Source organism: Megalops cyprinoides, chromosome 6 (assembly GCF_013368585.1).
Source record: "Megalops cyprinoides isolate fMegCyp1 chromosome 6, fMegCyp1.pri, whole genome shotgun sequence".
Taxonomy (NCBI): Eukaryota; Metazoa; Chordata; class Actinopteri; order Elopiformes; family Megalopidae; genus Megalops; species Megalops cyprinoides.
The window spans coordinates 23770942-23793765 of NC_050588.1; the positions used below are offsets into that span (position 1 = coordinate 23770942).

Below are 22824 nucleotides of genomic sequence, written 5' to 3' on the forward strand. Positions count from 1 at the left end.
GTCGAGGCAAACAGGGGGGATCAAAATCTACTGGAATGATTGTCACATAGTTAAGTGTTCTGAACCTTTTAATGAGGTAGCAGCCTGCAGATCAGCCAGTGATTCTCCAGATATTAGAACTTGAATGAATATGAATTCATCTGCTGTCAGTTTGATGAATGGAGAAAAATGGAAATTGTGGTATTTCCTTACTGTGAAAAAATTATATTAAATTTTTGAGAGGAACAATCCCTTGCACTTGACATGTTTTAAAAGTATGGAAACAAAGGGAATAATACAAAAATGATAAAGGATGCCTAGAAAGCCCCAACTTAAATAAAACCTGTGCTAAATAGTTTATTTACAATTACCCTAAGAGTAACTTTCAGGAAAGGCCATATGGAAGTCATACACTTAATACATAGTGTACTACGGTTTCTAAGTAAGGCAGGTGATGCCCAAGAAGATACAGAACATGCAACTTATCACACCAATGCACTTTTAAGCCCTGCATTTTCATACATGTAAAAATCATCTTCCAATTTGGGATGTAATAATGTCAAGGTGAGGATGTAATATACAGTTCTTTTCCTACTTAAGATTATGATTGAACTCTTTCTAGTTGAGCCATTGGTCTCATTTCATGTACTGTACTGTTTTCTTTTTTCATTGGAAATGAATTCCCTATCAGCATATCTTCATATACTTATCATATACTTAAATGTAAGATAATTCTTAGGCCTGTTATGGTTGGTACCACAATGGCTATCAGAGCTACAAAAGGTAAATGAACTCAGCCAAACCATATTCACCTGGTTAAGTTGTCTGAGCAAAGGAAAACATTACAAGTGGGAGGTTTGGGCCAGAGGTAAACAAAAAATTAATAAAAGTCTTCAAAAATTTTTTCTTGCTTTCAGCATACAAAGAAGGAGTGTGAGAAGGAATGGTACAATTTGAATGCACTGTGTGAATGAGCCTTGGGTCACGCGTGACTGCAGAATATTGCCTTGTCAGCACTAGTTCTTGAGTAACTAACAGAAAGGTCAACAGTGTATATGAAAACCATACATATGACATGTGAAAAGAGAATGCAAATTTGAAAAAGTTTATTTAGTCAAAGTTGTTTCATGTCCCTTATTTATCCTGATACATAAATCTTACAGGTCATAAATATATAAAGCAAGACATACACATAAATATTTTACACAGCAAGCAAGTGGCTCCCAAAGAAATGATTCCTTGAGCTGTCAGTCAGCACACTTACTCCATTTTATGCTACAGCCAGCATGCACATACAGTAAATGAATGGTACAAAACACATACATCAGGAATAAGCAACCCTATGTATGGAGAGCCACAGATATTTATGGCTTTTGTTCATTTCCATCCTTAATTACACCAGTGATTTCATGCTAAATAAATGCAGGTGGTTATGTGCCCAAGACAAGTGGTAGTCCATGAACATGAATGCTTACCCATGGCATACACAGTAATCATACAATAATTCATTTTAACTGAAAAAATCTATATACACCCAATACGTGTAATAAATATTTGCTGTTGTTTAAAAAATTAAGTCATATAATCCACTATAAAAAACAAACTCACACATACCTAGATACATAGTGACAAGGATGGCAAAAACAACAAATTAAGTTCATATTTTCTGATAAACAATATGACAGACACAGACATTACTACATAAATATGAAAGAGGATATACATATCCCTAATCATCCCTCATTTTATCTGCTGCACCTGAGAGAATCTTAGTGTAGATCAACTGATACGTAGGATCATGATTATGTTAAAATGTCCAGAGGAATCAGCAAGTGTGCAGTTTAGTTCACTGTATTTACAATGCTATTTTATTCTTGGAATTAAAGTCTAAATTGACAATTAAGGCAAATAAAAACAAATGATATGCTGTTTGCTACATTAGACATAATAATGTAAAATTCCCTTTCAGTTGTGACATTCTGATGTGCTTACATTAAACTGTATAACAAGTTGCACAGTAACAAAGATACTCAACTGACTAAGCTAATATACACAATGCATATTATACATCCTACCCTTATAAAACAGTCTATGATGTCCCTTCAGATGTGTCCTTGGTCGTTTCTGACTTATGTTTTCATTTCAATACAGCTGACATTTCTTAAGTGCATAGCTGAGGTATACTGCTCAGATGATTAATAAGTTAAATACATAAATATTGCAATACTGGTACATATGTGGGCAATACATTTCTATCTATGCTATTTCTATGATTATTCTAAGGCACAATATGCAAAATAAACGCATAGCAGAAAGTCTTTGATCATTGTGAAAAACATTTTGAACTATTTGTATTTTACATTGTTTTACTTAAATTTGTTATCTACTTAAAAGATCCATGTAAAACATATTGCTTATTGTTTAAATCTTCACATCTTTCATAACTTGGATATTTCCCGGTGGCTAATATGACAAAAAAAGGCACATCATCTTGATATGGATAAGAGAAAAAGAAAAAAGTACCCTGATATCTTTTTACAAGCGTGTGAACTCACTCCAACAACTCCGGAGCTCAAATTATACAAACCACAGTGGCCAAGTTTCAGTCTAAAAGCAACGTGCTTTTCCGACATTGAGCAATACCTTTATGCAACTTAGCTGTGTTACTTTGTTTCTTACACATCCCAGGAGTTTGTTGCTCACAGATATTAACAGAAAACAAAACAAAAAACAATAATTTTTACACTTGTCACTCACATTGCCGAAGAAAGTGCACTGCTGTTAGACTGAATATGTTCTGGCCGATTGCAACAAATCCTCCAAACTAAAACACTGAGAAAGCCTTAAGATGTGTACTTTTAAACAAAGAAAAGCTGGACTTCACAATCACACAAATCAAATTAAGGCAGCAGTAGATAAATCAGACCCATAGGGCCAGGTCACATTCTGTTTTGTGGGGCATCTCTAACATTTTAGAGGTACCCAGGACCTACCTTTCAGGTACAATAACTTGATATTGAATGATATAATGCAGACCTGAATTGCTATGAAGAGTGGAAAACCGAGCTGCTCTGCTCTATTACAGGCATCTGTCTTGGCACCTGACAGACTCACAAAACATTGTCTCACTTAGCAGGTGAGCCACCAGCCTTACATACGTCTAGTGACCACTGCACATGTAACTGAGATAAAGTTTGCCTGTTACTCGCTTGTATTTTTCTTAATGAAAAATGCCTACTGCATAGAGATTGGACTAGTAAAACACATGCTGCTTTTGATTGCTTGGCCCCTGTGAAAACATTATCTCAGGTTAGACATGGTGCTGGGCCTGACTCATGGCTGCTAAGCAGAAATAAATACATGGCAGTTAGTTCCTTGCACTGTGGGTTACCCTGTTATGTAGTTCCTGATCAGTGAAAACATAACACCAGATCACTGGGGCTTGTCTCTCATATTCACTAGCCTTCAAACTCTCATACTCCTTGCCTGCTGCTGTCTCTTCCTCATTTATCGCTCACAGTCTCTCTCCTCCTCCCTAATACAGAAGGAAACTTTACCCTTACCTTCCTGTACTTTGACCTCTGAGGACATTCTGGCCAAATCAAAAGACACGTGACAACTCAACTGTTATTCTCTGGTGTTCTATTGTTTGGTTTTCTATTTTTTCGATGGAACACTAGATGAACATTTTGCTATCATAAACCTTGATCTGCTACAGCAGCCCTTGCATTAAGGTTATGTCCTTCCCTGGTCACCCCTGCCTGTGCTGTCATGCAACAGAAGGAGTTGCAGTAATCACCATTCATTTGAAATCTCCCAGTTCTTTATGGTTCAAACAAACATCTTCTGATTCTTCCTGTCCAACTAGTATCTTTCCATCCTCATCCGGCTAATATATCAATAGAAGCAGCGTACGGAATACGATTTAGTAAAGAGTGCATTACTGCACCACAACATCCCTTGCTAACAGACAAACATCACATCAAAGACCTACATCTTCACGTGCCACAACACCGATCACTGTCACATCACAGGAGTAGTCCTCCTCCCCTCACACACTCCCCCCCCCCGTCCTCCTTGTCCTAGTTGTCCTTCTTGCTCTGACTTTCACTCCCTCCTCACCCGGTCTCTTCCTGCTGCCACAGAGACGGCGCGATCGGTGACCGGAAAAGCGCCGGATTGCCCTGCGGGCCTGGTGCACCTCGGGGTGGCGCCTCGCCAGGCAACACCTGTCCGCCAGCAGCTGCCGCATCCTGTAGCCTTGTCCCTGCTGCCGTGAATGGAATCGGCACACCGTGGCTCGGGTAAACTCACAACCCGTGTGGCGCCCTCGCCATCTGCTCTGGAGAGTCCGCATGCGCTCCTGTCTAGCCCACTGCACTGATCAATATGCTGAGAGTCCAGTAGCAGAGCTTTCCTTATCACAGCGTGCATTACAACTGAGGGTAAAATGATAAAGTCTTAAACACCAACCATTGGCAACATGAGTACGTTTCCCTTTGTCAGCATTGCATTGTGGGATTGAAGTACGAGGAATATGTGTGTGTGATGTGAGCCCAAACATTTTACACCAGCAAGGCAAAGTACTGCATGTGGTATTTCTTGAAATCACAATTCTTAAATAATTTTACAATACAAAAATAAATGTGAGTATAATAAATAATTCATAAAAAATGTTATGTACAGTACTTACACCTAGAAATTTACATATGAACATATTTTAAGGAATAGAGGACATTTCAGAACGAAGCCTTCATTTTTTAGCACCATTGGAAGCCACATAGGACACAGAAAGAACCTGAAAAAGGTGTAAAAAGAATTCAACAATTATGCACATGAAACCACATGAAAAGATGAGTACTAATGCAGCTGCTTTAAGAAATTTTAGAAATTAAAAAATACAAAAAGCCAAACAAGCCCAACAGGCTTATGATATATTACTTATTTCAACCGAATATTCACACTTCAGTATTCAGTATTTGTACAGATTGTTACAAATCCTGATATTTTAAAGCTTGCAGTAAATATTCTATATATTTGTACAACAATTGCATCAATAGTATTTATAAAAGAGATCAATATTTTGGCATAAAGAAATACGCACCTGAAAAAGTAGATTTACTTCACTTTTATGCGAAAGCCAGCACCCGTGGATGGAGTGCATTTTCCACAGTAGCCTCCACACATTCCTGTCACTCTGCTGCCATCCTGTGGACACAAAAGAATAGCAGATTCTTCCAATTCTTCCTACTGCCTTATTTATGATACATGTGAAGTATTCAACAGTCCACAGGGAGAAATTCCACAAAACAACTGCAAGATGCAAGGAGACAGGTTGAACAGATTTCCTCTTTAACGGTTTATGAGGCAAATCAAGGCCACCATAAAACCTTACAGCACCAACAGCAGCTACAGAATGATGAAAGACAACACGTAATAAATCATTGTAGTATGCACCATGCAGTAAAACATGACATAACATAACGCAGACATAATTCTGTAAGTTACAAAATGCTGTCACGGATTAAGAAGATTAGGCTTAATTGTATTCCCATGAAAAATCTAACAATGACACACAAACATCTGTTCAGGTCTTGAACAAGGAACCACACACACGGTGATTAGAGAGCAGCCTATTTAACCGAGAAGCCAGGAAGAGGGAAAACACTACAGTAGCTAATGCTGACAAATTAATTCTGAGAAAATCGACAGAACAATAGAGGGGGGGGGAGGAAAAACTTTTCATCCCACATTAATCTATGCAGTACCCTTCTCTCTGGCATGAATGATCTCATCGTAAGTGCCCTCTCCAACACTCGACCTAAAATAACTGGTTTTCAGTCACTAGCTACTTCAGGACTTTTGGAGTGCACAGTGCTTTGAGGTGCACCCTTCTCCTTGCCAGAACCAGCCACTGCCTGATTTCCATCACAAAAGCAGGCGGTTAACTCCTTTCTCCAGCTGCTCAATGTGGCACTCACTCTGGCCATTGAGGGCAGCAGAAAGTCTCAGGAAAATGGCTGAAAGAACGAGTGTCTTGGTCATCTGCCCGGAGGAGGCATGGACGCCAAGAGGGGAAAAGTCTGACACCAGGAAACAGAACCGGGCCAGAAATATGCATCCTGAATAACTGCACAGAATTCTTCCATTTCAAAAGGAGCCTATTCTCCAACCTCAAAAAGCTTTTGGGATTTGAGAGAAACTTTTTGTTGTTTTCCCTCATAAAAAAGCACAAAATATAACTTTTCTCTGATGTCTTTTCATGCATTTACCAAAAATTGGATTACCCCTAAAAATAGATTATAAAAATACATATTCAAAACATTCACTCTTAATATCTGGTCTTTTAGTAAGACAGAAAACTACACTTTAATAACAGGAAGCACACTGGAACTTCACCCTTTCTCTTATTACATTTCTATGCCTCAAAAGTGAAATATTGTGTTCTGCCATCTTTGACTTTTATCACTTTGTGAGTTCCCATCAGAAGGTCTAACTACAATGGGAATTGATTGTGGTGCAACATTGTTGAGATGAACTGTATTCAGTTTCAGCTCTTTTAAATACCTGACTTTAAATTTACTTCAACACAGCTGAGTTGTGTGACTAAAGTCTGGAAAAGGCCTCAGGACCCCATATTGATTTACTTTTCAGATATGTAGGTTGTATGTATATGTAATGTGAGCTGTAAGAATGTGGTTTAGTAGGCACATGTATTACCTGTGATTTATGGATATCAGCAACAGCGTAATTTCCTTGGGAAATCCACTTGGTGTCTTCAGCCACCTGAAAGCCGGTTCCGGAAAGGTTGATACTGAAACGACCCTAAAAGATGGCATTAGAAATAGTTTATTCACACTTTTTATTGAGAACAAAATGATTGCTACTCCTGCTTATAAGGCCAAATGCATGCAGGGCTAGATTTCCTGAATCCCTAAAGTTTACTCATCTCAGTTTTGGTTAAGGGTCATGTAATTTGTAACAACAACACAAATAATATTTTTTAGCAGCTACAAAGGGACACCTATATGGGTAATAAGTATTTCCAGGTGTGAAATAGTCATCATAGTTATCATGGTCATCATTTCAGATGAAATACCCTGGGGACATCAGGCAATCTAGTCCTGTCTAAACAGGATTTTACAGTAGGTGGCAGTAGTGCTGCTTCTTAAATTGCACTAGTTGCATTCACTGCCTATTAAAGTGTTGCTTATACAACCTAGCCAGAGCAAATCCATTCTATAAACAGAAAAACATGAAGAGGACCATATGTAAATAATTTACACTCGGAAAATCAGCACTTTTACAACATTTTTCTTCAAAAAATATACAGCAAGAGTCAATAATTTCAGATTTTGCCTAAATAGTGGACAGTTAAGTACTCGGTGAAAAATGACTAAAACGTGGGGCTATGATGACCAACAGTTAAAAGTCTGTGGAGGTGCCCGATGCCTTTTTATATGCAAGTTGCACTATGTTAAGGGAGTCAGAAGATGAGGCTCTGACCCTTCAAAAGCATCTGTCCAAATGCTTTAGATACATGAAGTCCTAAGTGGGCGAAGCGCTGCGTTTATTCACTTTCGCCTGCAGACAGCTGTCTGGACCACTTCTGAGATTGCTGTCACATGCGTTACAGTTTGAGATGCAGATGGATGTGGAACAGCCAGACGTGTAATATGCTCTCCCCCTACAGGCCGGCGCAGCATTCCCCCCGCATTCCTCCCCCAGCATCTGTGGAGTGGACCGGTCTCAAGAGGAAAACAGCAGACGTTGCACAACGGGGGAGACGCAGTGTGAATTCCTCGCCGTCTAAGCGGGGCGGCCGCGGCCCAGGCGGGCTCGTGCGCTCGTCTGCAGCCCCTGTGCCATCCGCGCTGAGACGCGCAGGATCTGCGGATGCTCGCAGTGGATTCTTTCCAAATGCACTCGCAGACAGACCCTCCCGCCCTCCGGCGGTCTTTGTCTGCACCGCTCCATCTCCAGAGAGGCAAAATGTTACCATCCCATAACGCAGCCAGATGTCAGACGCATATCCTTGTGCTGCACGCTCCCCAGCTCTCCTCACAGCTTTGCTTTTTGGGTTTGTAATCCAGATAAAAAGGCTAATTTGAGCTGTCTAACTCTAACAAGCCTAACTTTCACATTTAACCTATCAAAGTGAACAGGTGTTTGTAATATACATAACATACATACATGTATACATAGATGGACATTGAACAGGATATTTGTGCCTAACCACAAAACAACAGCCTCAAAAATGACTACAGAGCTGAATCTACACCATTATGACCCAGTCTCAATACAAGCTTTATGGCATGAGCTTATGGTAGGTCTGTCACTTGGAAACTGCTTGTAACCGAGGCCAGTGTACAATAATGCATAACCTGGTATTATGAGCACAAATCCCAGACTTCTGAGAAGTAGAAAAGGTAATATGGTCTGATGAATTGTGATTTACTCTATTTCAGAGCTGGGCAGGTTTTTGATTGAAGAAAGCCAAAGAAAGCCTTCAACCCACATTGCCTGTTCCCAGCTGTTAAATATGGTTAAGCTATGGGCACCCAGTCTGCATGACATAATTACAGCCAAAGAATATCAGACCATTTAAAGTCACCAGGTGCACCAAACACTGTTTGCTTAGGATGTTCCCATATTCAAAGAAGATAATGCTCCCATTACACACTCCTAAATGGATTCAAGACTGGTTTCCTGAACACCAGGATGAAGTCAAACACCGCCCATGGCCTCCCCAGTCACAAGATATAAACATCTTTGAACCATTATGGAAATCTCTGGAACGCAGAGAGCAGAGTATATATCTCTACCTCCATCATCTCTCAAAGCACTTGAGGTTTTCCTTCCTGGAGAAAGGTCCAATATCGAAATAGAAACAGTTCAAAACTTGTATAACACCATTCCAAGGAGGACTGAAGCTCTTCTTAAGGCAAAGGCCTGCCAACCCCTTATTACATATGGTGTCTCCATTTCCATTGCTATTCTCACCTGAGGACACCTGGCGGCGCTGTAGCAATCTCCTGCTGTGGCAAATGGGACTCTGTGGCCTTCCCGTGTAAAAGCAAACTGCCAGTCGGTCGCTGAATACCAGGAGTTAAAAAGAAAAAAAAAGCTTCCCTTTAGTGTTGCCTTATGTGACACAGGCCATGCAGAGATGCATTTACATAACTTTATTTAACTGTGTCCCACGCTGCTACAATAGACCTATCAAAAAAAAACTGCATTCTACATTACAAACATACTAAAAGGCTGCCATACTTGTCAATGTAATTACAGCTGGGGCAAGTTAGACTAATCCCAGCCCCTCTGTGTCTTTAATTGTCAGCCCTACAACTGTAAAACACATCTTGAAATAATTAACCCCTTCAGGCATGGCCTTAATTAAATGTCAGTGCAGTGCTCCTGACGTGGAGACCTTCATTTGGAACATCTTAGGTAGTTGACATATGAAATTCCCTGACTCTACAACATTTCACTGTGGCACTGACAGATCTGTGTAATCCTGTGATTATCACTGATGCTGCATTTTGCAAAGCCTCCAGGACCTCACTTTCTCTCTTCTCATGTTCCCACCATGTGACAGCTAGTGTCATTAAACTGTCACGGGCTGAATTATCACAGAATGCTAGCTCTGGGATAATCCTGACCCTACATGCCCACCTTACAAAGCAGCACTTAGATCTCCTCCCTCCCAGCCCCCTGGTGCTGAAGCCATTCACGGAAACACCAAGCTATCTTGCTGTACAAATATTCTCCTTTGATTATATATACCTTTGATTTTTCTACCTGTGAGTAGAAGGAACACAATGCAATTCTGCAGAGTGATGCTGCGCAGGGCAGAGGTCCACAGACTGATCTCTCCCTGCGGCCTCAGTATGGTGTAGTGTTTAAGGAGCTAGGACTGTGGCCCAGAAGGCAGAGGGTCACTTCCCTGAGGGCGTACACATGTTGTGCCGTTGAACTTACTGTAACCTGAATTACCTCAGTAAATATCCAGCTGTGTAAATGGATGATGTGCATTTAACTATGGGCCACGTGAGAGGCTTTGGGTAAGAATGCCTGCATAGGAACTAAATGATAATGTATATTGGAAGGCAGCTGACATTACTTCTAGCGAACAGGAAGAAAACAGAGCTATCAGCTGACACACGCTATGAGGTGATATTTCGAGGAAGGCTGTGAACTGTAAGACATGGCTGGGAGGCATAAGAGACTGTACTGCCTGTTCCATGACACTGTACAAGAGACTCATTTGCATTAGAAGATCTTGATATTGCCTGGAGCAGATGGGTGTAGTAGAGAGAGAACAGAGATAGCAAAGTACAGTAGTAAACATGGAAGTTGAAGGGGGGGGTCACAGTAATATGCACATTGGGTGTATTGCAATTTTCTCTTCCTGCTCCTAGCAGCCCTCTCCATCCTCCCTGTAAAAGGAGAGATGTGCTGAGCTATATCATTCCATTGCTCCCACTGCAGACAGAGGAAGACCAAAGGGATTATTGATAATAAAAATAATACTAATAAATGAATTGGTTATCAGACCTCTGTGATTATTTTAGTTTTAGTTCTCATTGAACAGCCCAAAGTGTCTCTTAATAGGCAATCAAGAAACAGCCAGCCCTAATCACTCAGAAAAAGGTCAGAGGACACGCCCCTGCATGGAGACAGCTGTGAGCGAGTGAAGTGTCACTGGGACTCACTGATAATCTGCATCTTGCTGAGGTCCAGCCTGACTTTGCTGAAGGTGGAGAGCCCTGCAGCGCTGTAGTCCCTCCTGCACTGGCAGTCCTCCCGGCGGCTCCCGTTGTGGGGGCACTCTGTGGGGTTGTTCAGCCTGAGCCAGAGAAACACCACAGAAGGCTCTTTGTTTCAGATATAAAAAAAAAGAAAGGCTGGATCCTTGTCCGTTTCCTGAGAACGGACCCGCTGGCCCGAGATGCCGTTACCTGAACCCAAAGACTTCCGAAAAGTTCTCAGCGTCGCCCGCCGTCAGTGAAATGTATTCCCGAGGAGCGCCTGACTGCATGCCGGCACAGTAGATCTGAGGAGAGGGGGGAAAAGCAGTGCGGAGATTTGACCCACTTCAAGAGGAAACAGATTTCATAAATAGAAACACATGATTCGCAAGTCACCATCAAACTCGTGTCACATGACATGGCAAAATGACTGGCATTCTCCTTACAAAAGACTGCACTGCAGAATGAAAAAGAGGCACCTGTAGCCAAAACTGCTACACAGAAGGGCAAGGCAGAGGCTGTGAAGTAGCTGGCCCCCGACAGGGGTTTACTGGAATGACATATTGGAAAGGATGAAGTGCTCATTGGAAATAGATTTTTGTGTCAAAATATTAAGAAAGGATTATTTCCATATGTTTAGCCTATAGTCACAAGCTTATATTCATTATGATTTGTGTGGATTTCAAACAGAAACATGGATGCGACCATATAAAGAGGATGGTACAAGGATCTCACCCTCAGTGCTTTTCCTTGTATGCTGAGCAAGTGCTCCCCGTCTGCCTGGATACCATTCTGGCTCTGGATGTCACTGCAGCTAGTTGGCAAATGGCCTGCAAGGAGCAAAGATCACATGAGTAGAGTTCACCAGAGCCCAGCACAGCCTTGAACAGGGAGAGGGTACTCACAGACAGTGTTGCTGCAGACCTTGCGCATCTCAGGTTTAGTGCTGGATAGGCACTGGTTGCTGGCCTGGCCATCGACCGTGACACACTGCACTGTCCTCTCCATCACACCCTCTCCACAGGAGGCTGAACACTGAGTGGAGTAAAAACTAATGTAAGCCTACCTATTCAGCATAAAAAAACAGCACACACAGGCAGCAAATGACAGACATCTAAGCCTCCCTGTTCAGTGAAAAATCGTAAATACATGCAGCAGGAGATGGTACACATCATATTTAGCCTAATCTACCGCAGATTCCATTATTGCTGGTAACTTAGTACAGAAGGCTATTACTTTACTATGGAGCTCACAGAGGTCAAGAATCCCTTGAAATTAAAGAGATCTCCATGAAATTTGTAAAATTCTCAATCCTAGCATAAAATGTAAGAAGTAAATGGAAGAAAATGGCTTGTTTCATTTCAAATGAGATGTAAAAAAATCTCAAACGCTAACTTGCAAAGTCAATTTACACACTATCATGGAAATGTTGTGAGTGGGTTTCTCAAATATTGCTTCAATCTTGTCAGATTTTTTTTTTTTTTGCTTTTTCTCATTTTACTATACCTTCAATACATTTAATTGTTTACAATTCATTTTTTGCTTAAATCTGCTTAAAAGACAACACCTTAAGTAAGTAAACAGGACTGTGAGATGACAGTTCTGAGTTTTTGGATAGGACCCCAAGAAATGCCACTTCACTATTCTTTTTATGCACAACTTATATTTTTCAGTAAAGACAACTACAGAGTGCATAGTTTGTTACATCATGTGTAAACAACAAAAATGAAGCTGTTCATCTAGCTGTCAGCCTCACTAATTAAAGCTCAAGACACACTGCCTGACTGAAGGTATGTCCTCAACTCAGACCATGTGGTTTGCCTCCTTGCATAAGAGAGTCAAGACTTCTTTGTGTTCACACCATACTTTTTTCTAACAGCATGTATGAAGCTGCCTTGTCAAATGGACTGAGACCATGTTGTCAAGCAGTCTCACTTGGTAAGGATTTGGTATGTTTTGGCTGGTTTCCCAATTGCACACTGATGTTCACACTACTCTCCAAATAAACTGCACCACGCTCAGTGCAAAACAAAACTCTAGTTTAAATACCCTTTACAGATGATGTGTGTTGCGTGTGTGTGTGTGTGTGTGTGTGTGTGTGTGAGTGAGTGAGAGACTTCTCATGTAAAGTGTACATACTTTCTTGACTTACTGCTAATTGCCTGAGGCCTGCCCATGACATTTAAAATATTCCTTAGCTAAAATCATAGCCGTATGGTAACCAACATGCAAATCAGCTAAAAAATAGGTCAAAAAAGATTACAATTCCTCACGAAATCTACCAGAACACTACAGCGCTGACTGCCTCTGCAAACATTGCATCCTCATTTCCAACTCTGCTAGACTGTCAGTAAGCTCTTCAGTCTTGACAGTGAGGTGGAACATTTGGCTGCTAAGTCCTGGTGCTGTGGAAATATCCACATGGAATTCATGTCTTATGCTCAAATGGAATGAACAAGTACAGTATATCAACAGTGAAAAAAAACACTCACTGGTCCCCAAATTCCAACTCTCCAGGCTTGTGGAGCAGGACAGGGGGCAAGGTTGCACACCAATACGCTGTCTGGAGGGGTTCCAGGGCAGTTGTATGAGAATTGGTACCCGTACTCATAATTGTCCTTTCCAGAATGCACCTCACTGCAGGACACCAGTCTCCTCCGGTAGCCCTGCCCACAGCTAACAGAGCACTGAAAGAGAGAACACACAAATCATAAAATATCAACAAGCATAAAGACAATGGCTTGCGGTACACAACTGGGTTGGCCCTTTGTTCAGCTGGTCCCATGTGGTATAGTCCATGCAAAAATAAATTACTTGCAGGCACACCAATTATATAAAAATATATTATATAAAAAACTGCTCACTAATCCAATAATTACCAGTTCACACATTGTACAACATTCTGTTGGTAAGATAAACCACTTCCCTACAAATGCTCTGCAATCACACATACAAGATGCAATAAACTGGAGGACATTCCACCTTGCTGCCTTGTTAAATGAGTATCCATCTTTACAAATGGATAAAATTCAAGATGTTAGCAAGTTGTCCTGGATGAGGATATCTTCTACGCAAACAGCAAATACAACGCAAACTTAGCTGCTAATCTCCACGTATATATTTTTTTCTAATACAGAGATGACCATTTCGAGCACTGACCTCTGACCACTCGCCAGTGATCCACACAAACTCGCAGGGCTGCGTGTTGCAGCTCTCCGTGTCAGCTGGCTTCTTCTGGCTCACGCAGTACATCTCATGAACCTCCTCCTCCTCTTCCTGGTCCAGACACAGAACCATCCTGCGCCTGCGTCCCGATCCACAGCTCTTGCTGCACTGCAATGCAAACAGCAGGCGGAACGCATTAGGGAATTCACAGTCCTCCACCCAGCACTGCTTTACCACTGTCCTTAAGCCAAGGTTAAAGGGAGGTTAAAAAATTGGGTAATGGGTGACTTGGAGGTGTTTTGTTTTACATGGGAGACTCGAGGAAAAGAAGATGAAAGAGCAGAAAAAGAGTGGTAAACATCGCTCGATTGTCAAACCCTGAATTTGAGAGTGAGTGGGAGAAGGGTCCCACGGTGAAAACTAGTGCGCTGGCGCTGTCATCGTTTATATCACTCTTGCAGTTCTGTTTAGGTAACCCATGCCTGTGAGGAACTGTTTATCTTCAAAAACCAGCTCACTGTGGGACAACCGATATATGTGGGGCAAGAGCCGAGATGAGCAGACGCAGTTATGTGTCCAGAAACCTGAGTGATGGATGCTTACGTGAGTTATCAGGTCTGTGACGTACATCACAGATGCATTACCTGCATTCGTTGAATCAAGGCCTAAAGTAAACTGACAACCAGATGCTTGTCTTCTGTTGAATGGTAACCCAAACCTTAGAGGGCCAAGAGGCCTTGCGTCATGAGCACTTGCAAACTACTTCAGGGATTGCAAATTAACTCCAGCTGGACTTTTTCCCTGTTCTGTGTTCACCCTTGTCAAACAACTCAAGTGCATCACAGTGTTATATGAACTTTATACAGTACTAGAGAGGAATGTACCATAGCAAACTTGCCTTGCTTAAAATGTAATATACTATTATCAATATTTATCCCAATGACCGAAATACTCCAGTTTCTTATTTTTTTCATCAATTATGTCAGTAAATGGTTGTCAGTGTATGGGGCCCTCCATGTGTCATGAGGGCTTCACTCATACGCTTTGGTAAATCCAATAAAAATGTTAACTTACTGTAACTGCTCTTGTTATGCTTGCTTTGCTTATTTCATGCAAAGCTGTTTATCCACACATAGTAAAGAAAAATGAATTTGTGCTCATAGAATCAATTTTGCTTTGTCAGCCAGCTATTTTTCCACTTTGCTGCATATCAAATGAGCCACGACTCTACGCTGAATGAGCTGCAGGCTAAGAACCACTGAATACAACAATTTAAGTGAGGGGGCAATTTCAGTAATTCTCGAAACCTCCTTCTACTCGTTCGTTTTATGGTGTACAGTAAAGTACAGAGAGCACTGGCTGTCTTTTTCTTAAAGACATGTAAGAGGTGTATTCATAGCTTCATTAAAAGATACAACTTGGAAGTCCAAAAAAGAACCTTACATCCCATTGGTTCTTTAGAATAAGGATTAATTAAGTGAGAGGGAAGCAGTACCTATTTCTAGGAATCCTGTCACATGCTGTAAGTTTTCAGAGCATGAGGAACCCCACGAATGCTCTATGAAGCAACATGACCCGACTAACGTCCAACAACAGAGCTGCTTCATAATTGCCTCCAGCTGTCGAGAGCTGCCACGAGGGGGGCTGAGAAGGTATTTCCAAGCAGGCTCTCGACTAATTAGACTTTTCTCTAAGTGCTACGATTTCATGCTGCTTGCTGACCTAGATTTAAGGCTTTCTGAACATTTGCTTTTATTCAAAGTATTTTAGTAAAACCTTTTTCAGCTGGTAAAGAAACCTAAAAAACACAGTCTATCAAATCGTTTGGTTGATAGAAAATGTGATATTTTTGTATCATTTCACGTTTACCTATATCCTTAAACTGCGTCATTGCAGAATTAAGTCCAACACCACTAGCTCTAAGACAAATCAGCGAATTCTGCGTAAATTCAGCGTAAAATGTTTACTTCTCGGTTTGAATGTGTAACAAAAATACATATCAGATGATTCTGGTAAGCGACTGTACTTGGTAATGTATCCCTGCATCCTTGTTGACTGAATTTACTATTCAATACGACAGCAAAATTCCATAATCAAATAATGTTTTAAAAATCTGATTTCGATCACAGACAGACTACCCCATCCCTCCCCCTCAACGAGCGCTGCGAAAGCCTCCCTCTCCCTTTGGCCCTCTGACAAGAAGCGTCTCTCGAGCACGCAGGGGTCTGGTCCAAGTTAGCCGCTCGCACCTCGCTTTAACAGCAACATGACACTTAGCGCACGTCACGGGGATGGACGCGTCTCGTTGATTATTATTTATTATTTTCTGTAGCGGACGCGCTCCGGCTCACTCACGCGGAGCAGGGGCGCACTCACCTCATGCCAGTCTCCCTCCCTCCACCTGTAGCGCGACGGGCAGTCCGCGGCCTGGCAGGGCTGGCTGGATGCCGGGCGGGCGGATCGCGGGCACTCCGACTCCTCCACACTGCGCTGGTCTCCGATCTGACAGAAAACCTCGCGCTGCTGTCTCCCTTTCCCACACGACGAGGAGCACTTAAACGAGGAGGGAAGGTAAGCTTAGCTCTGTTATTCAGTCTGCTTTGTGGAGGAGGCTTGGAAATGTCTATGAAACTATCTGTCATCTGACACAGAAAGCAATATGATTATTAGCCTCTGTGTTGTTGCCTTCTTCGCAATGGGGAAAACTGCGAAACTGTAATTCACGATCATGCGGTGTAGTGAAAAATACTGCTTTCAATCAACATTTTGAACATCGCTAACATGGCATCATCAATTTATTCTTTCATATCAAAGCAACACATGCACATGACCTTCGTTGTTACAGGTGCTAGATGAGAGATATCTTCACGGCTACCGTTTACCTTACTGTTACATGGGGCTGTATTCTGTGAGCAATGTGCTCAGGAAAAAATATGTGTGAAATAATATTACATTTTAAACTCGATCATAAGTAATATTGACTAAAACACAAATGATACAACTGGAAAAAGATTAATAGATAAACTAAATTATTATAATACTAAATTATATCAGTGTAAACATAAAAAAACTACTGACGTGACATTCTTCCTCTGATATCATCATCATCATCATCATCATTATCATCATTATGTAACATACAGATATGACTTCACTTAAAAAAGATTTCTAAGATCTTAAATGCACAATAATATTGAAAAAGCTTGAAATTTAATACATTCAGAAATAATATCAATTTTATCAAATAAAATAATGAGTTTATTTTCTTCAAGTCAAGTCAATGTCTTGACCTTTTTAGATAGTTTAAATGAAAAACTGTTGAGGCTGTGATGAATACTCATGACATTGTAATAAAAGTACGTTTAGCTGCAAACTTTAGTTAAATTTGTCAGGTGTTTCATGTTAACATTCAGACCTGCAACTGTGGTTTACTTGCTCAGAGGAAGCATTGTATAGGTATTTGCTATTATTTCACTATATTGCTTCAATTATACATTAATTTCAGATATTAGACATAAAAATACCTAGGACATAGTAAGACTCATGGGCTTATAACCCAAATGTTGCTGGTTCAATTCCCAGGTGGGGCACTGGTGGGGCGATGTTGTTGTACTCTTGCTGTTGTACTTAACCCCAATTACTTCTGCATCTAACAACTGTATAAATGGATAACATATACAGTTGTAAGCTGGATAAGTCGCTCTGGGTAAGAGCCTCCGGTAAGAAAATGCAATATAACCAGTGCTCTACATTCGGTTTTCAATGTGACAGTTATTAATTATATTTGAAAGTATAGATTTTAACTATGTTTATGCTGAATGATTTTAGCTATATGTGAGCAGACAAATCTGTAATTGTGAAAAGATGGATACGTGGAGTCAAAATGTGTTACTGTGCAAAGCTACCAGTAACCATTTTTTCCTTAAGAGAAAAGTGCAAGGGACATTGTGTAAAAAAGTTTACATAAGTGAAAAGAAAAATAGCGAACCAAACGAACAGTGTATAAATAAGAGGCCCCTATTGTAGGCACTCTGTCTCTCTTTGTTGAACAGCAATAAAACCTCGATTTGATACAGTACACTCAGCCTTGCCCCTTATAATAAGGAGCAGATTTCTGTAGAGGCCATGCGAGCCAAGAGCTGGGAAGATTACATTTCATTCCTCATCTTAGTCACTCTGAACCACGACTCAGGTCAGAGGTGTGCATATTCTCAGTGGAACTTTCAGACTATTGCTTGTTTGTTACTTTTCTTTTTGTTTCTTAGACCTTTTGTTTGACTACTGCTAGAACGCAGAACCAGACTAGGTGACAAAGACGACAAAGTAAGTACAACTGCAGTTGCCGTGTCTATTTTGTGCATCCGTCCACTGCTATTTGACCAATAGGTTCTGAATACAGTAACATGGTAATATGTTAAGATTTCATTAATGCATTAGAAATACTGGAAAAAAGTACATTCCCTACCCACAGAACAGGGTATTTTTTCAAGGTAAATATTAAACATGTTCCAGGTAAGTTTAATAAGTATTGCACATATGTTTTGCTAATCTACTCACAAATGTAAAATTGTGTTTCATAAATGGATTAAAAAACTAGATCATAATAACATAAGAAGGGTGTTTTTGCGAGTGAGCACTGAAATAACCTTTTTATATGAAGACCAAGATTTATAATTACTGGTAAACACGAACTATTCTATGGTATCAATATTTCATCTGGCTTTGATGAATCTTAATGATCCAAAAAATATCATGTGGATAAAATGCAATGACATCTGTGATTTAATTTAGCAAAAAAAGTGCTCAATGCATTGACCTAAATAGCTTAATAGTAAGGTATGCATTTTCACAAGCAGTATACATGTGGATTTATATATGATGGTAAAACTATTTGCCATTATGTTGCACAATGACTCATAAAAGCCTTAATTGTTTGATTTGGTTCTGGAGGCACTCAGCTGTCCTGGCACACCTCCACGCATGGAGTGTGTGTGTGTGTGTGTTTGTGTGTGTGTGTGGAAGTCTAGAGGAATGCTGAGAAATAATGCCCTTGCCCACCCACCTGTCAAAACGGTTATGCACAAAGGACAAAACGAGACCCCAAGGAGCAAGCGGTAAACACATCCAGATGCACACAGCAAAAGATCCCATGGAATGTGATGGCAGAACTCACTGATTAAAGTGGTCCAAGATTACCATTAAGAGCATCCAAAAAAACTTCACGCCCTTAGCCAGCTGCACATCACCGCACAGTCTGGCTGCAGAGTGACTTACAGGTATGCAGTGTTACAGTGAAAATGCTGTAATGCAGCACAGAACAGCAGGAGAATTTCACAGCCTCTCAACATGTATGTTTTCCTTCCCAAGAAGCAAACACAGGATAATGACTACGTGATTTCCTCATTTCTACACAATTTCAAAACTACATTTTTTGTCTGTGAATTTTTTTAGTTTATATTTAACATATGATGGGAGAGGAACAAGAACAGCAGTTTAAAGTGGGGAGTCTACAGAGCGGACTCTGTTACATATTGGCAATGGGGATGCTTGCTAGATCTGTATCCTTCCTATTTCCCTGAAGATAGTTTTCACAAAAAACATCTTCAGTCTGTTACTAGAATACTATCTCACTTACATTGACGCCCATTGGTAATTGCTTTAGCGATATGTTTGCTGTTTATGGAATTGCTTACTTTGATTATTTTTAAGAAAGCTCTTGTTGGGAAGATTCAAATAACTGTCAAATCAAAATGAACTGTTGAGCAGACATCTAAAAAGTTTATTTTTTAAATATAGCTGAACCAGTGATAAAATCTTAAGTTGGGAATAGTTTGCACTGGACTTGTTTTAGGTTTACAAAGAAAATAACTGCAGTGGGCTTAGAATATGACCTTTAATGTGATCTCCTCAAAGCCTGTTGGAAACATTGCTACTCCCTAAATTTACAAATCACAGGCTAATCTCATCTTTTTTAAAAAAAGACACATTCACTATGGTTTCTTATTCTAGAAGGTGTTGAATGAATGCAGGAAGACCCACAACCAGAACCAAGAGCTGATGTTAACATTTTCCATATTGTTGAAAGTGTCAACAAGGATAAAAGACCTTGTTTGAGAATTTGATAGACATGCTGTGTGCCTACGTTTTCATGTTATCCTTGCCAGCATACACCTATTTTTCTTTTTATACCTTTTTAGTTACGGCGTACCTCATGACATAAGCAGCACCACTGCTATACTGGGGGTATGTGTTTGTGTAGGAACACAATTCGGAGATACTTTGATCACCAACAAATTGCAAACTAAAAACCTGGTTTTGTGAGTGGGTTTCCTTTTTTCTCAGAGGGTGTATTTTCCAGCCATAATTACAAACATTATCCTCCAGTGCTTTGATTTACTGTACATGTACCTACTTATTCAAAATCTTTGAGAGTATCTGACGATATATGTCCCTCGCACCTCAGGCAGTGACAAAGGCAAAAACAGTTTTCATTTACCTACATTATTGTTCTTCATACTGTATGAACAACTGTATGAGGAATAAAATCACCTTTCAACATTTTGAATAAAAAAGGAAAATTGGCAGCACTGTCATTTATGATATGAAGTTCTATTTAGAAGTCATCCACATGCCCCAGGATGTGATGCGCTTATTCATCTGAACTGTATATAAACGGCGACTCAGCGTAAGTATCTGAACGGGAACAGACAGGGTAATCTGCCTCGTGGCATTGCTGACTTTCTTTTTGTGGTTTTCTCAAAGAGATGTCTGAAATTGGGAAGAGCTGCCCCTGGTTTAAAAGTGTCTCCCCCATTGAGGCAACTGCTTCCCAGTACACTTCCTTGCCAATCACGTCGACTACGTAACTCAAACACAAAAGGTGCCGTGTATGCCCCATTCACTTGCAATAACAGCCTTTTGCAAACATCTGCTATACTTTTGTGGAGGTCTCTCCTCATCCGCCCCAGAGTACGTACTTAAGATTAAGAGCCGCAAAAGGCCTGTCTGAGATCACACTCTGAGGTATGGCTCACAGATGTGGGCGCTTGCCTGAGCCCGGCTGCCATGGACGTACCGGGCTACCAGATGTTTGATACATGCTGGGAATTCTGTCTTCTCTGGTATGGTAAGTAAACTGTGGCTGTTCATACAGAAGAGTTTCTGACAGGTTCACTATTGTGTGTGACACCACTTCACACTGACGGGTTTGACCCCACTGAGACCTGGATGAAAGGAGAGCAATGACCCCAGTGGCCCCCAAACGCTTCCTACCGCGGGATTTCTGAGCACACGGGATGAGATATGACATAGCAGAATCCTGTGGTGATGAATGGTTTTGGAGGGAGTGAGGCAGATGTGAAACATCTGCCTACCCACATAAATTGAAATAAAGTTACAAGTCCTGAACATGGTAGCACACAGTATTTGTAAGATGCCAAATGTTTTTAAGAAAAGGAGGACCTTGGCTGAGGTAAGGGTACAGTGGGGGAAGGGTTGCCATGTTATGCGTTTAGAATGTACCTCTCCCCAGATTCCTGTCTTCCACTTGGGGCAGCGCCCCCCTCGGCAGCGCCTCTGCTTGCTGGGCCGGGGCAGGTGCTGGCAGTTCTCCTCCTGAACGGGCCTTCCAGAGAGGGTCACACAGGTTACCTTGCGGTACTTGTATCCTTTCCCACATGAGGCAGAACACTGCAAGAAAAGGGACAGACAGTTCCATAAGGGTCATCCTGGATGATCGCCAAATCAAGTTCGTTTTGTCAGAGTGCTGCTGATTGAGGGGGAAGAAACCCACACATTCATTTACTAGTGAGTGATTAATTGTTCCCATTATGTTACAAAACCAGTATAGCGTGTGACATGATTAATTGCTCCTCCGTTTTCATACAAAATGAACATAGTATGTTTAAGAATCCACCAAGGTACTGTATGAAATGTTTATTATCTGAAATAACCGAAAAGATACTGAAAATGAACTGGAATGTTACTGAAAGCAGTGCACATGCTTTATAAATAAAAAATGAATACTCAGTAAATTGAATCCTACATGTACTGCATGTACTGAAGCTGTCAGGGTTATACTACACATGGGGATGAAACAAGAAACATAAAAACTCCTTCACCATTAATTAAACATTACGATTCCTTTTGGGCAATACAATAAATAAGACTAAATTGGCTACACAAGTTCACAGTTGTTACAAAGTTATGGACATTTTACATTATTACAAACTTTCTGTACTTCAGGCAAGAGAAACAAGTTTATTGTTTAATAAATAAAAAAAAATATAGTAAATACCATTGATCTTCTCAGGGGTACTCAAACACAAGAGTCAGTTTTATATATAGATATAGCTATGGATATAGCGATGTGTAATGGATTAACAATATCTTAGGCTGTGCTGGTTGGGTGGTGGGTGGCTGACACAAAGACTGAATCAGAAGGTACAGTAATTGAAGGCTTTGTTTCGAGCCAAGCGGCTGCAACCCTTTCCTACAGGTTCACTGAACTTCCAAAAGCCTAACCCCATCTGACAAGCGGGCAGAGCACAACCACACTTTGATTTGAGATTTGAGGTTTTCGGTTAAGATGGGAGAATCAAAGGCGGGTCGGGATGGGAGATGGATCTGAAATGACAGATTCTAGTTGAGCAAGTGCGTAACCCAGTGTGGTGCCCACGGCAGAGACCCTGCTGAACAGCGCATTGGACAGGAACAGATTGTGACCTCTCACCCTTTAGGAAAAGGGGTTTATGTGTCTCTGGGACTATAAAGATGGTGGCCCAATCAGAAACATCTGCCTGTTTACAAAGTACATCTGTAAAATGTTGCATTTTTACGAGTATAATTTTTAAGATACATTTTGTCAATACCTATAGCGTATTCAAGTTTGCAGTTTCACAATGATGGTTTTACATTACCACAGAAATCG

General features: G+C 40.8%; 1 protein-coding gene across 1 annotated transcript in view; it reads right to left on the reverse strand.

The window, feature by feature from the left end:
• Window positions 1-2439: 2439 nt before the first annotated feature.
• adamts9 (ADAM metallopeptidase with thrombospondin type 1 motif, 9) overlaps window positions 2440-22824 on the reverse strand; it is a 53045-nt gene continuing 32660 nt past the window's right edge. The window contains exons 29-40 of the mRNA XM_036530359.1: window positions 21417-21584; window positions 16272-16448; window positions 13890-14063; window positions 13223-13417; window positions 11636-11765; window positions 11466-11560; window positions 10941-11035; window positions 10695-10828; window positions 8983-9074; window positions 6700-6804; window positions 5093-5187; window positions 2440-4786 (exon numbers count right to left, since the gene is read on the reverse strand). Of these exons, the coding sequence (XP_036386252.1) occupies window positions 5098-5187; window positions 6700-6804; window positions 8983-9074; window positions 10695-10828; window positions 10941-11035; window positions 11466-11560; window positions 11636-11765; window positions 13223-13417; window positions 13890-14063; window positions 16272-16448; window positions 21417-21584 (1455 nt within the window). The 3' untranslated portion in view covers window positions 2440-4786; window positions 5093-5097. The remainder of the gene's footprint in view (window positions 4787-5092; window positions 5188-6699; window positions 6805-8982; window positions 9075-10694; window positions 10829-10940; window positions 11036-11465; window positions 11561-11635; window positions 11766-13222; window positions 13418-13889; window positions 14064-16271; window positions 16449-21416; window positions 21585-22824) is intronic.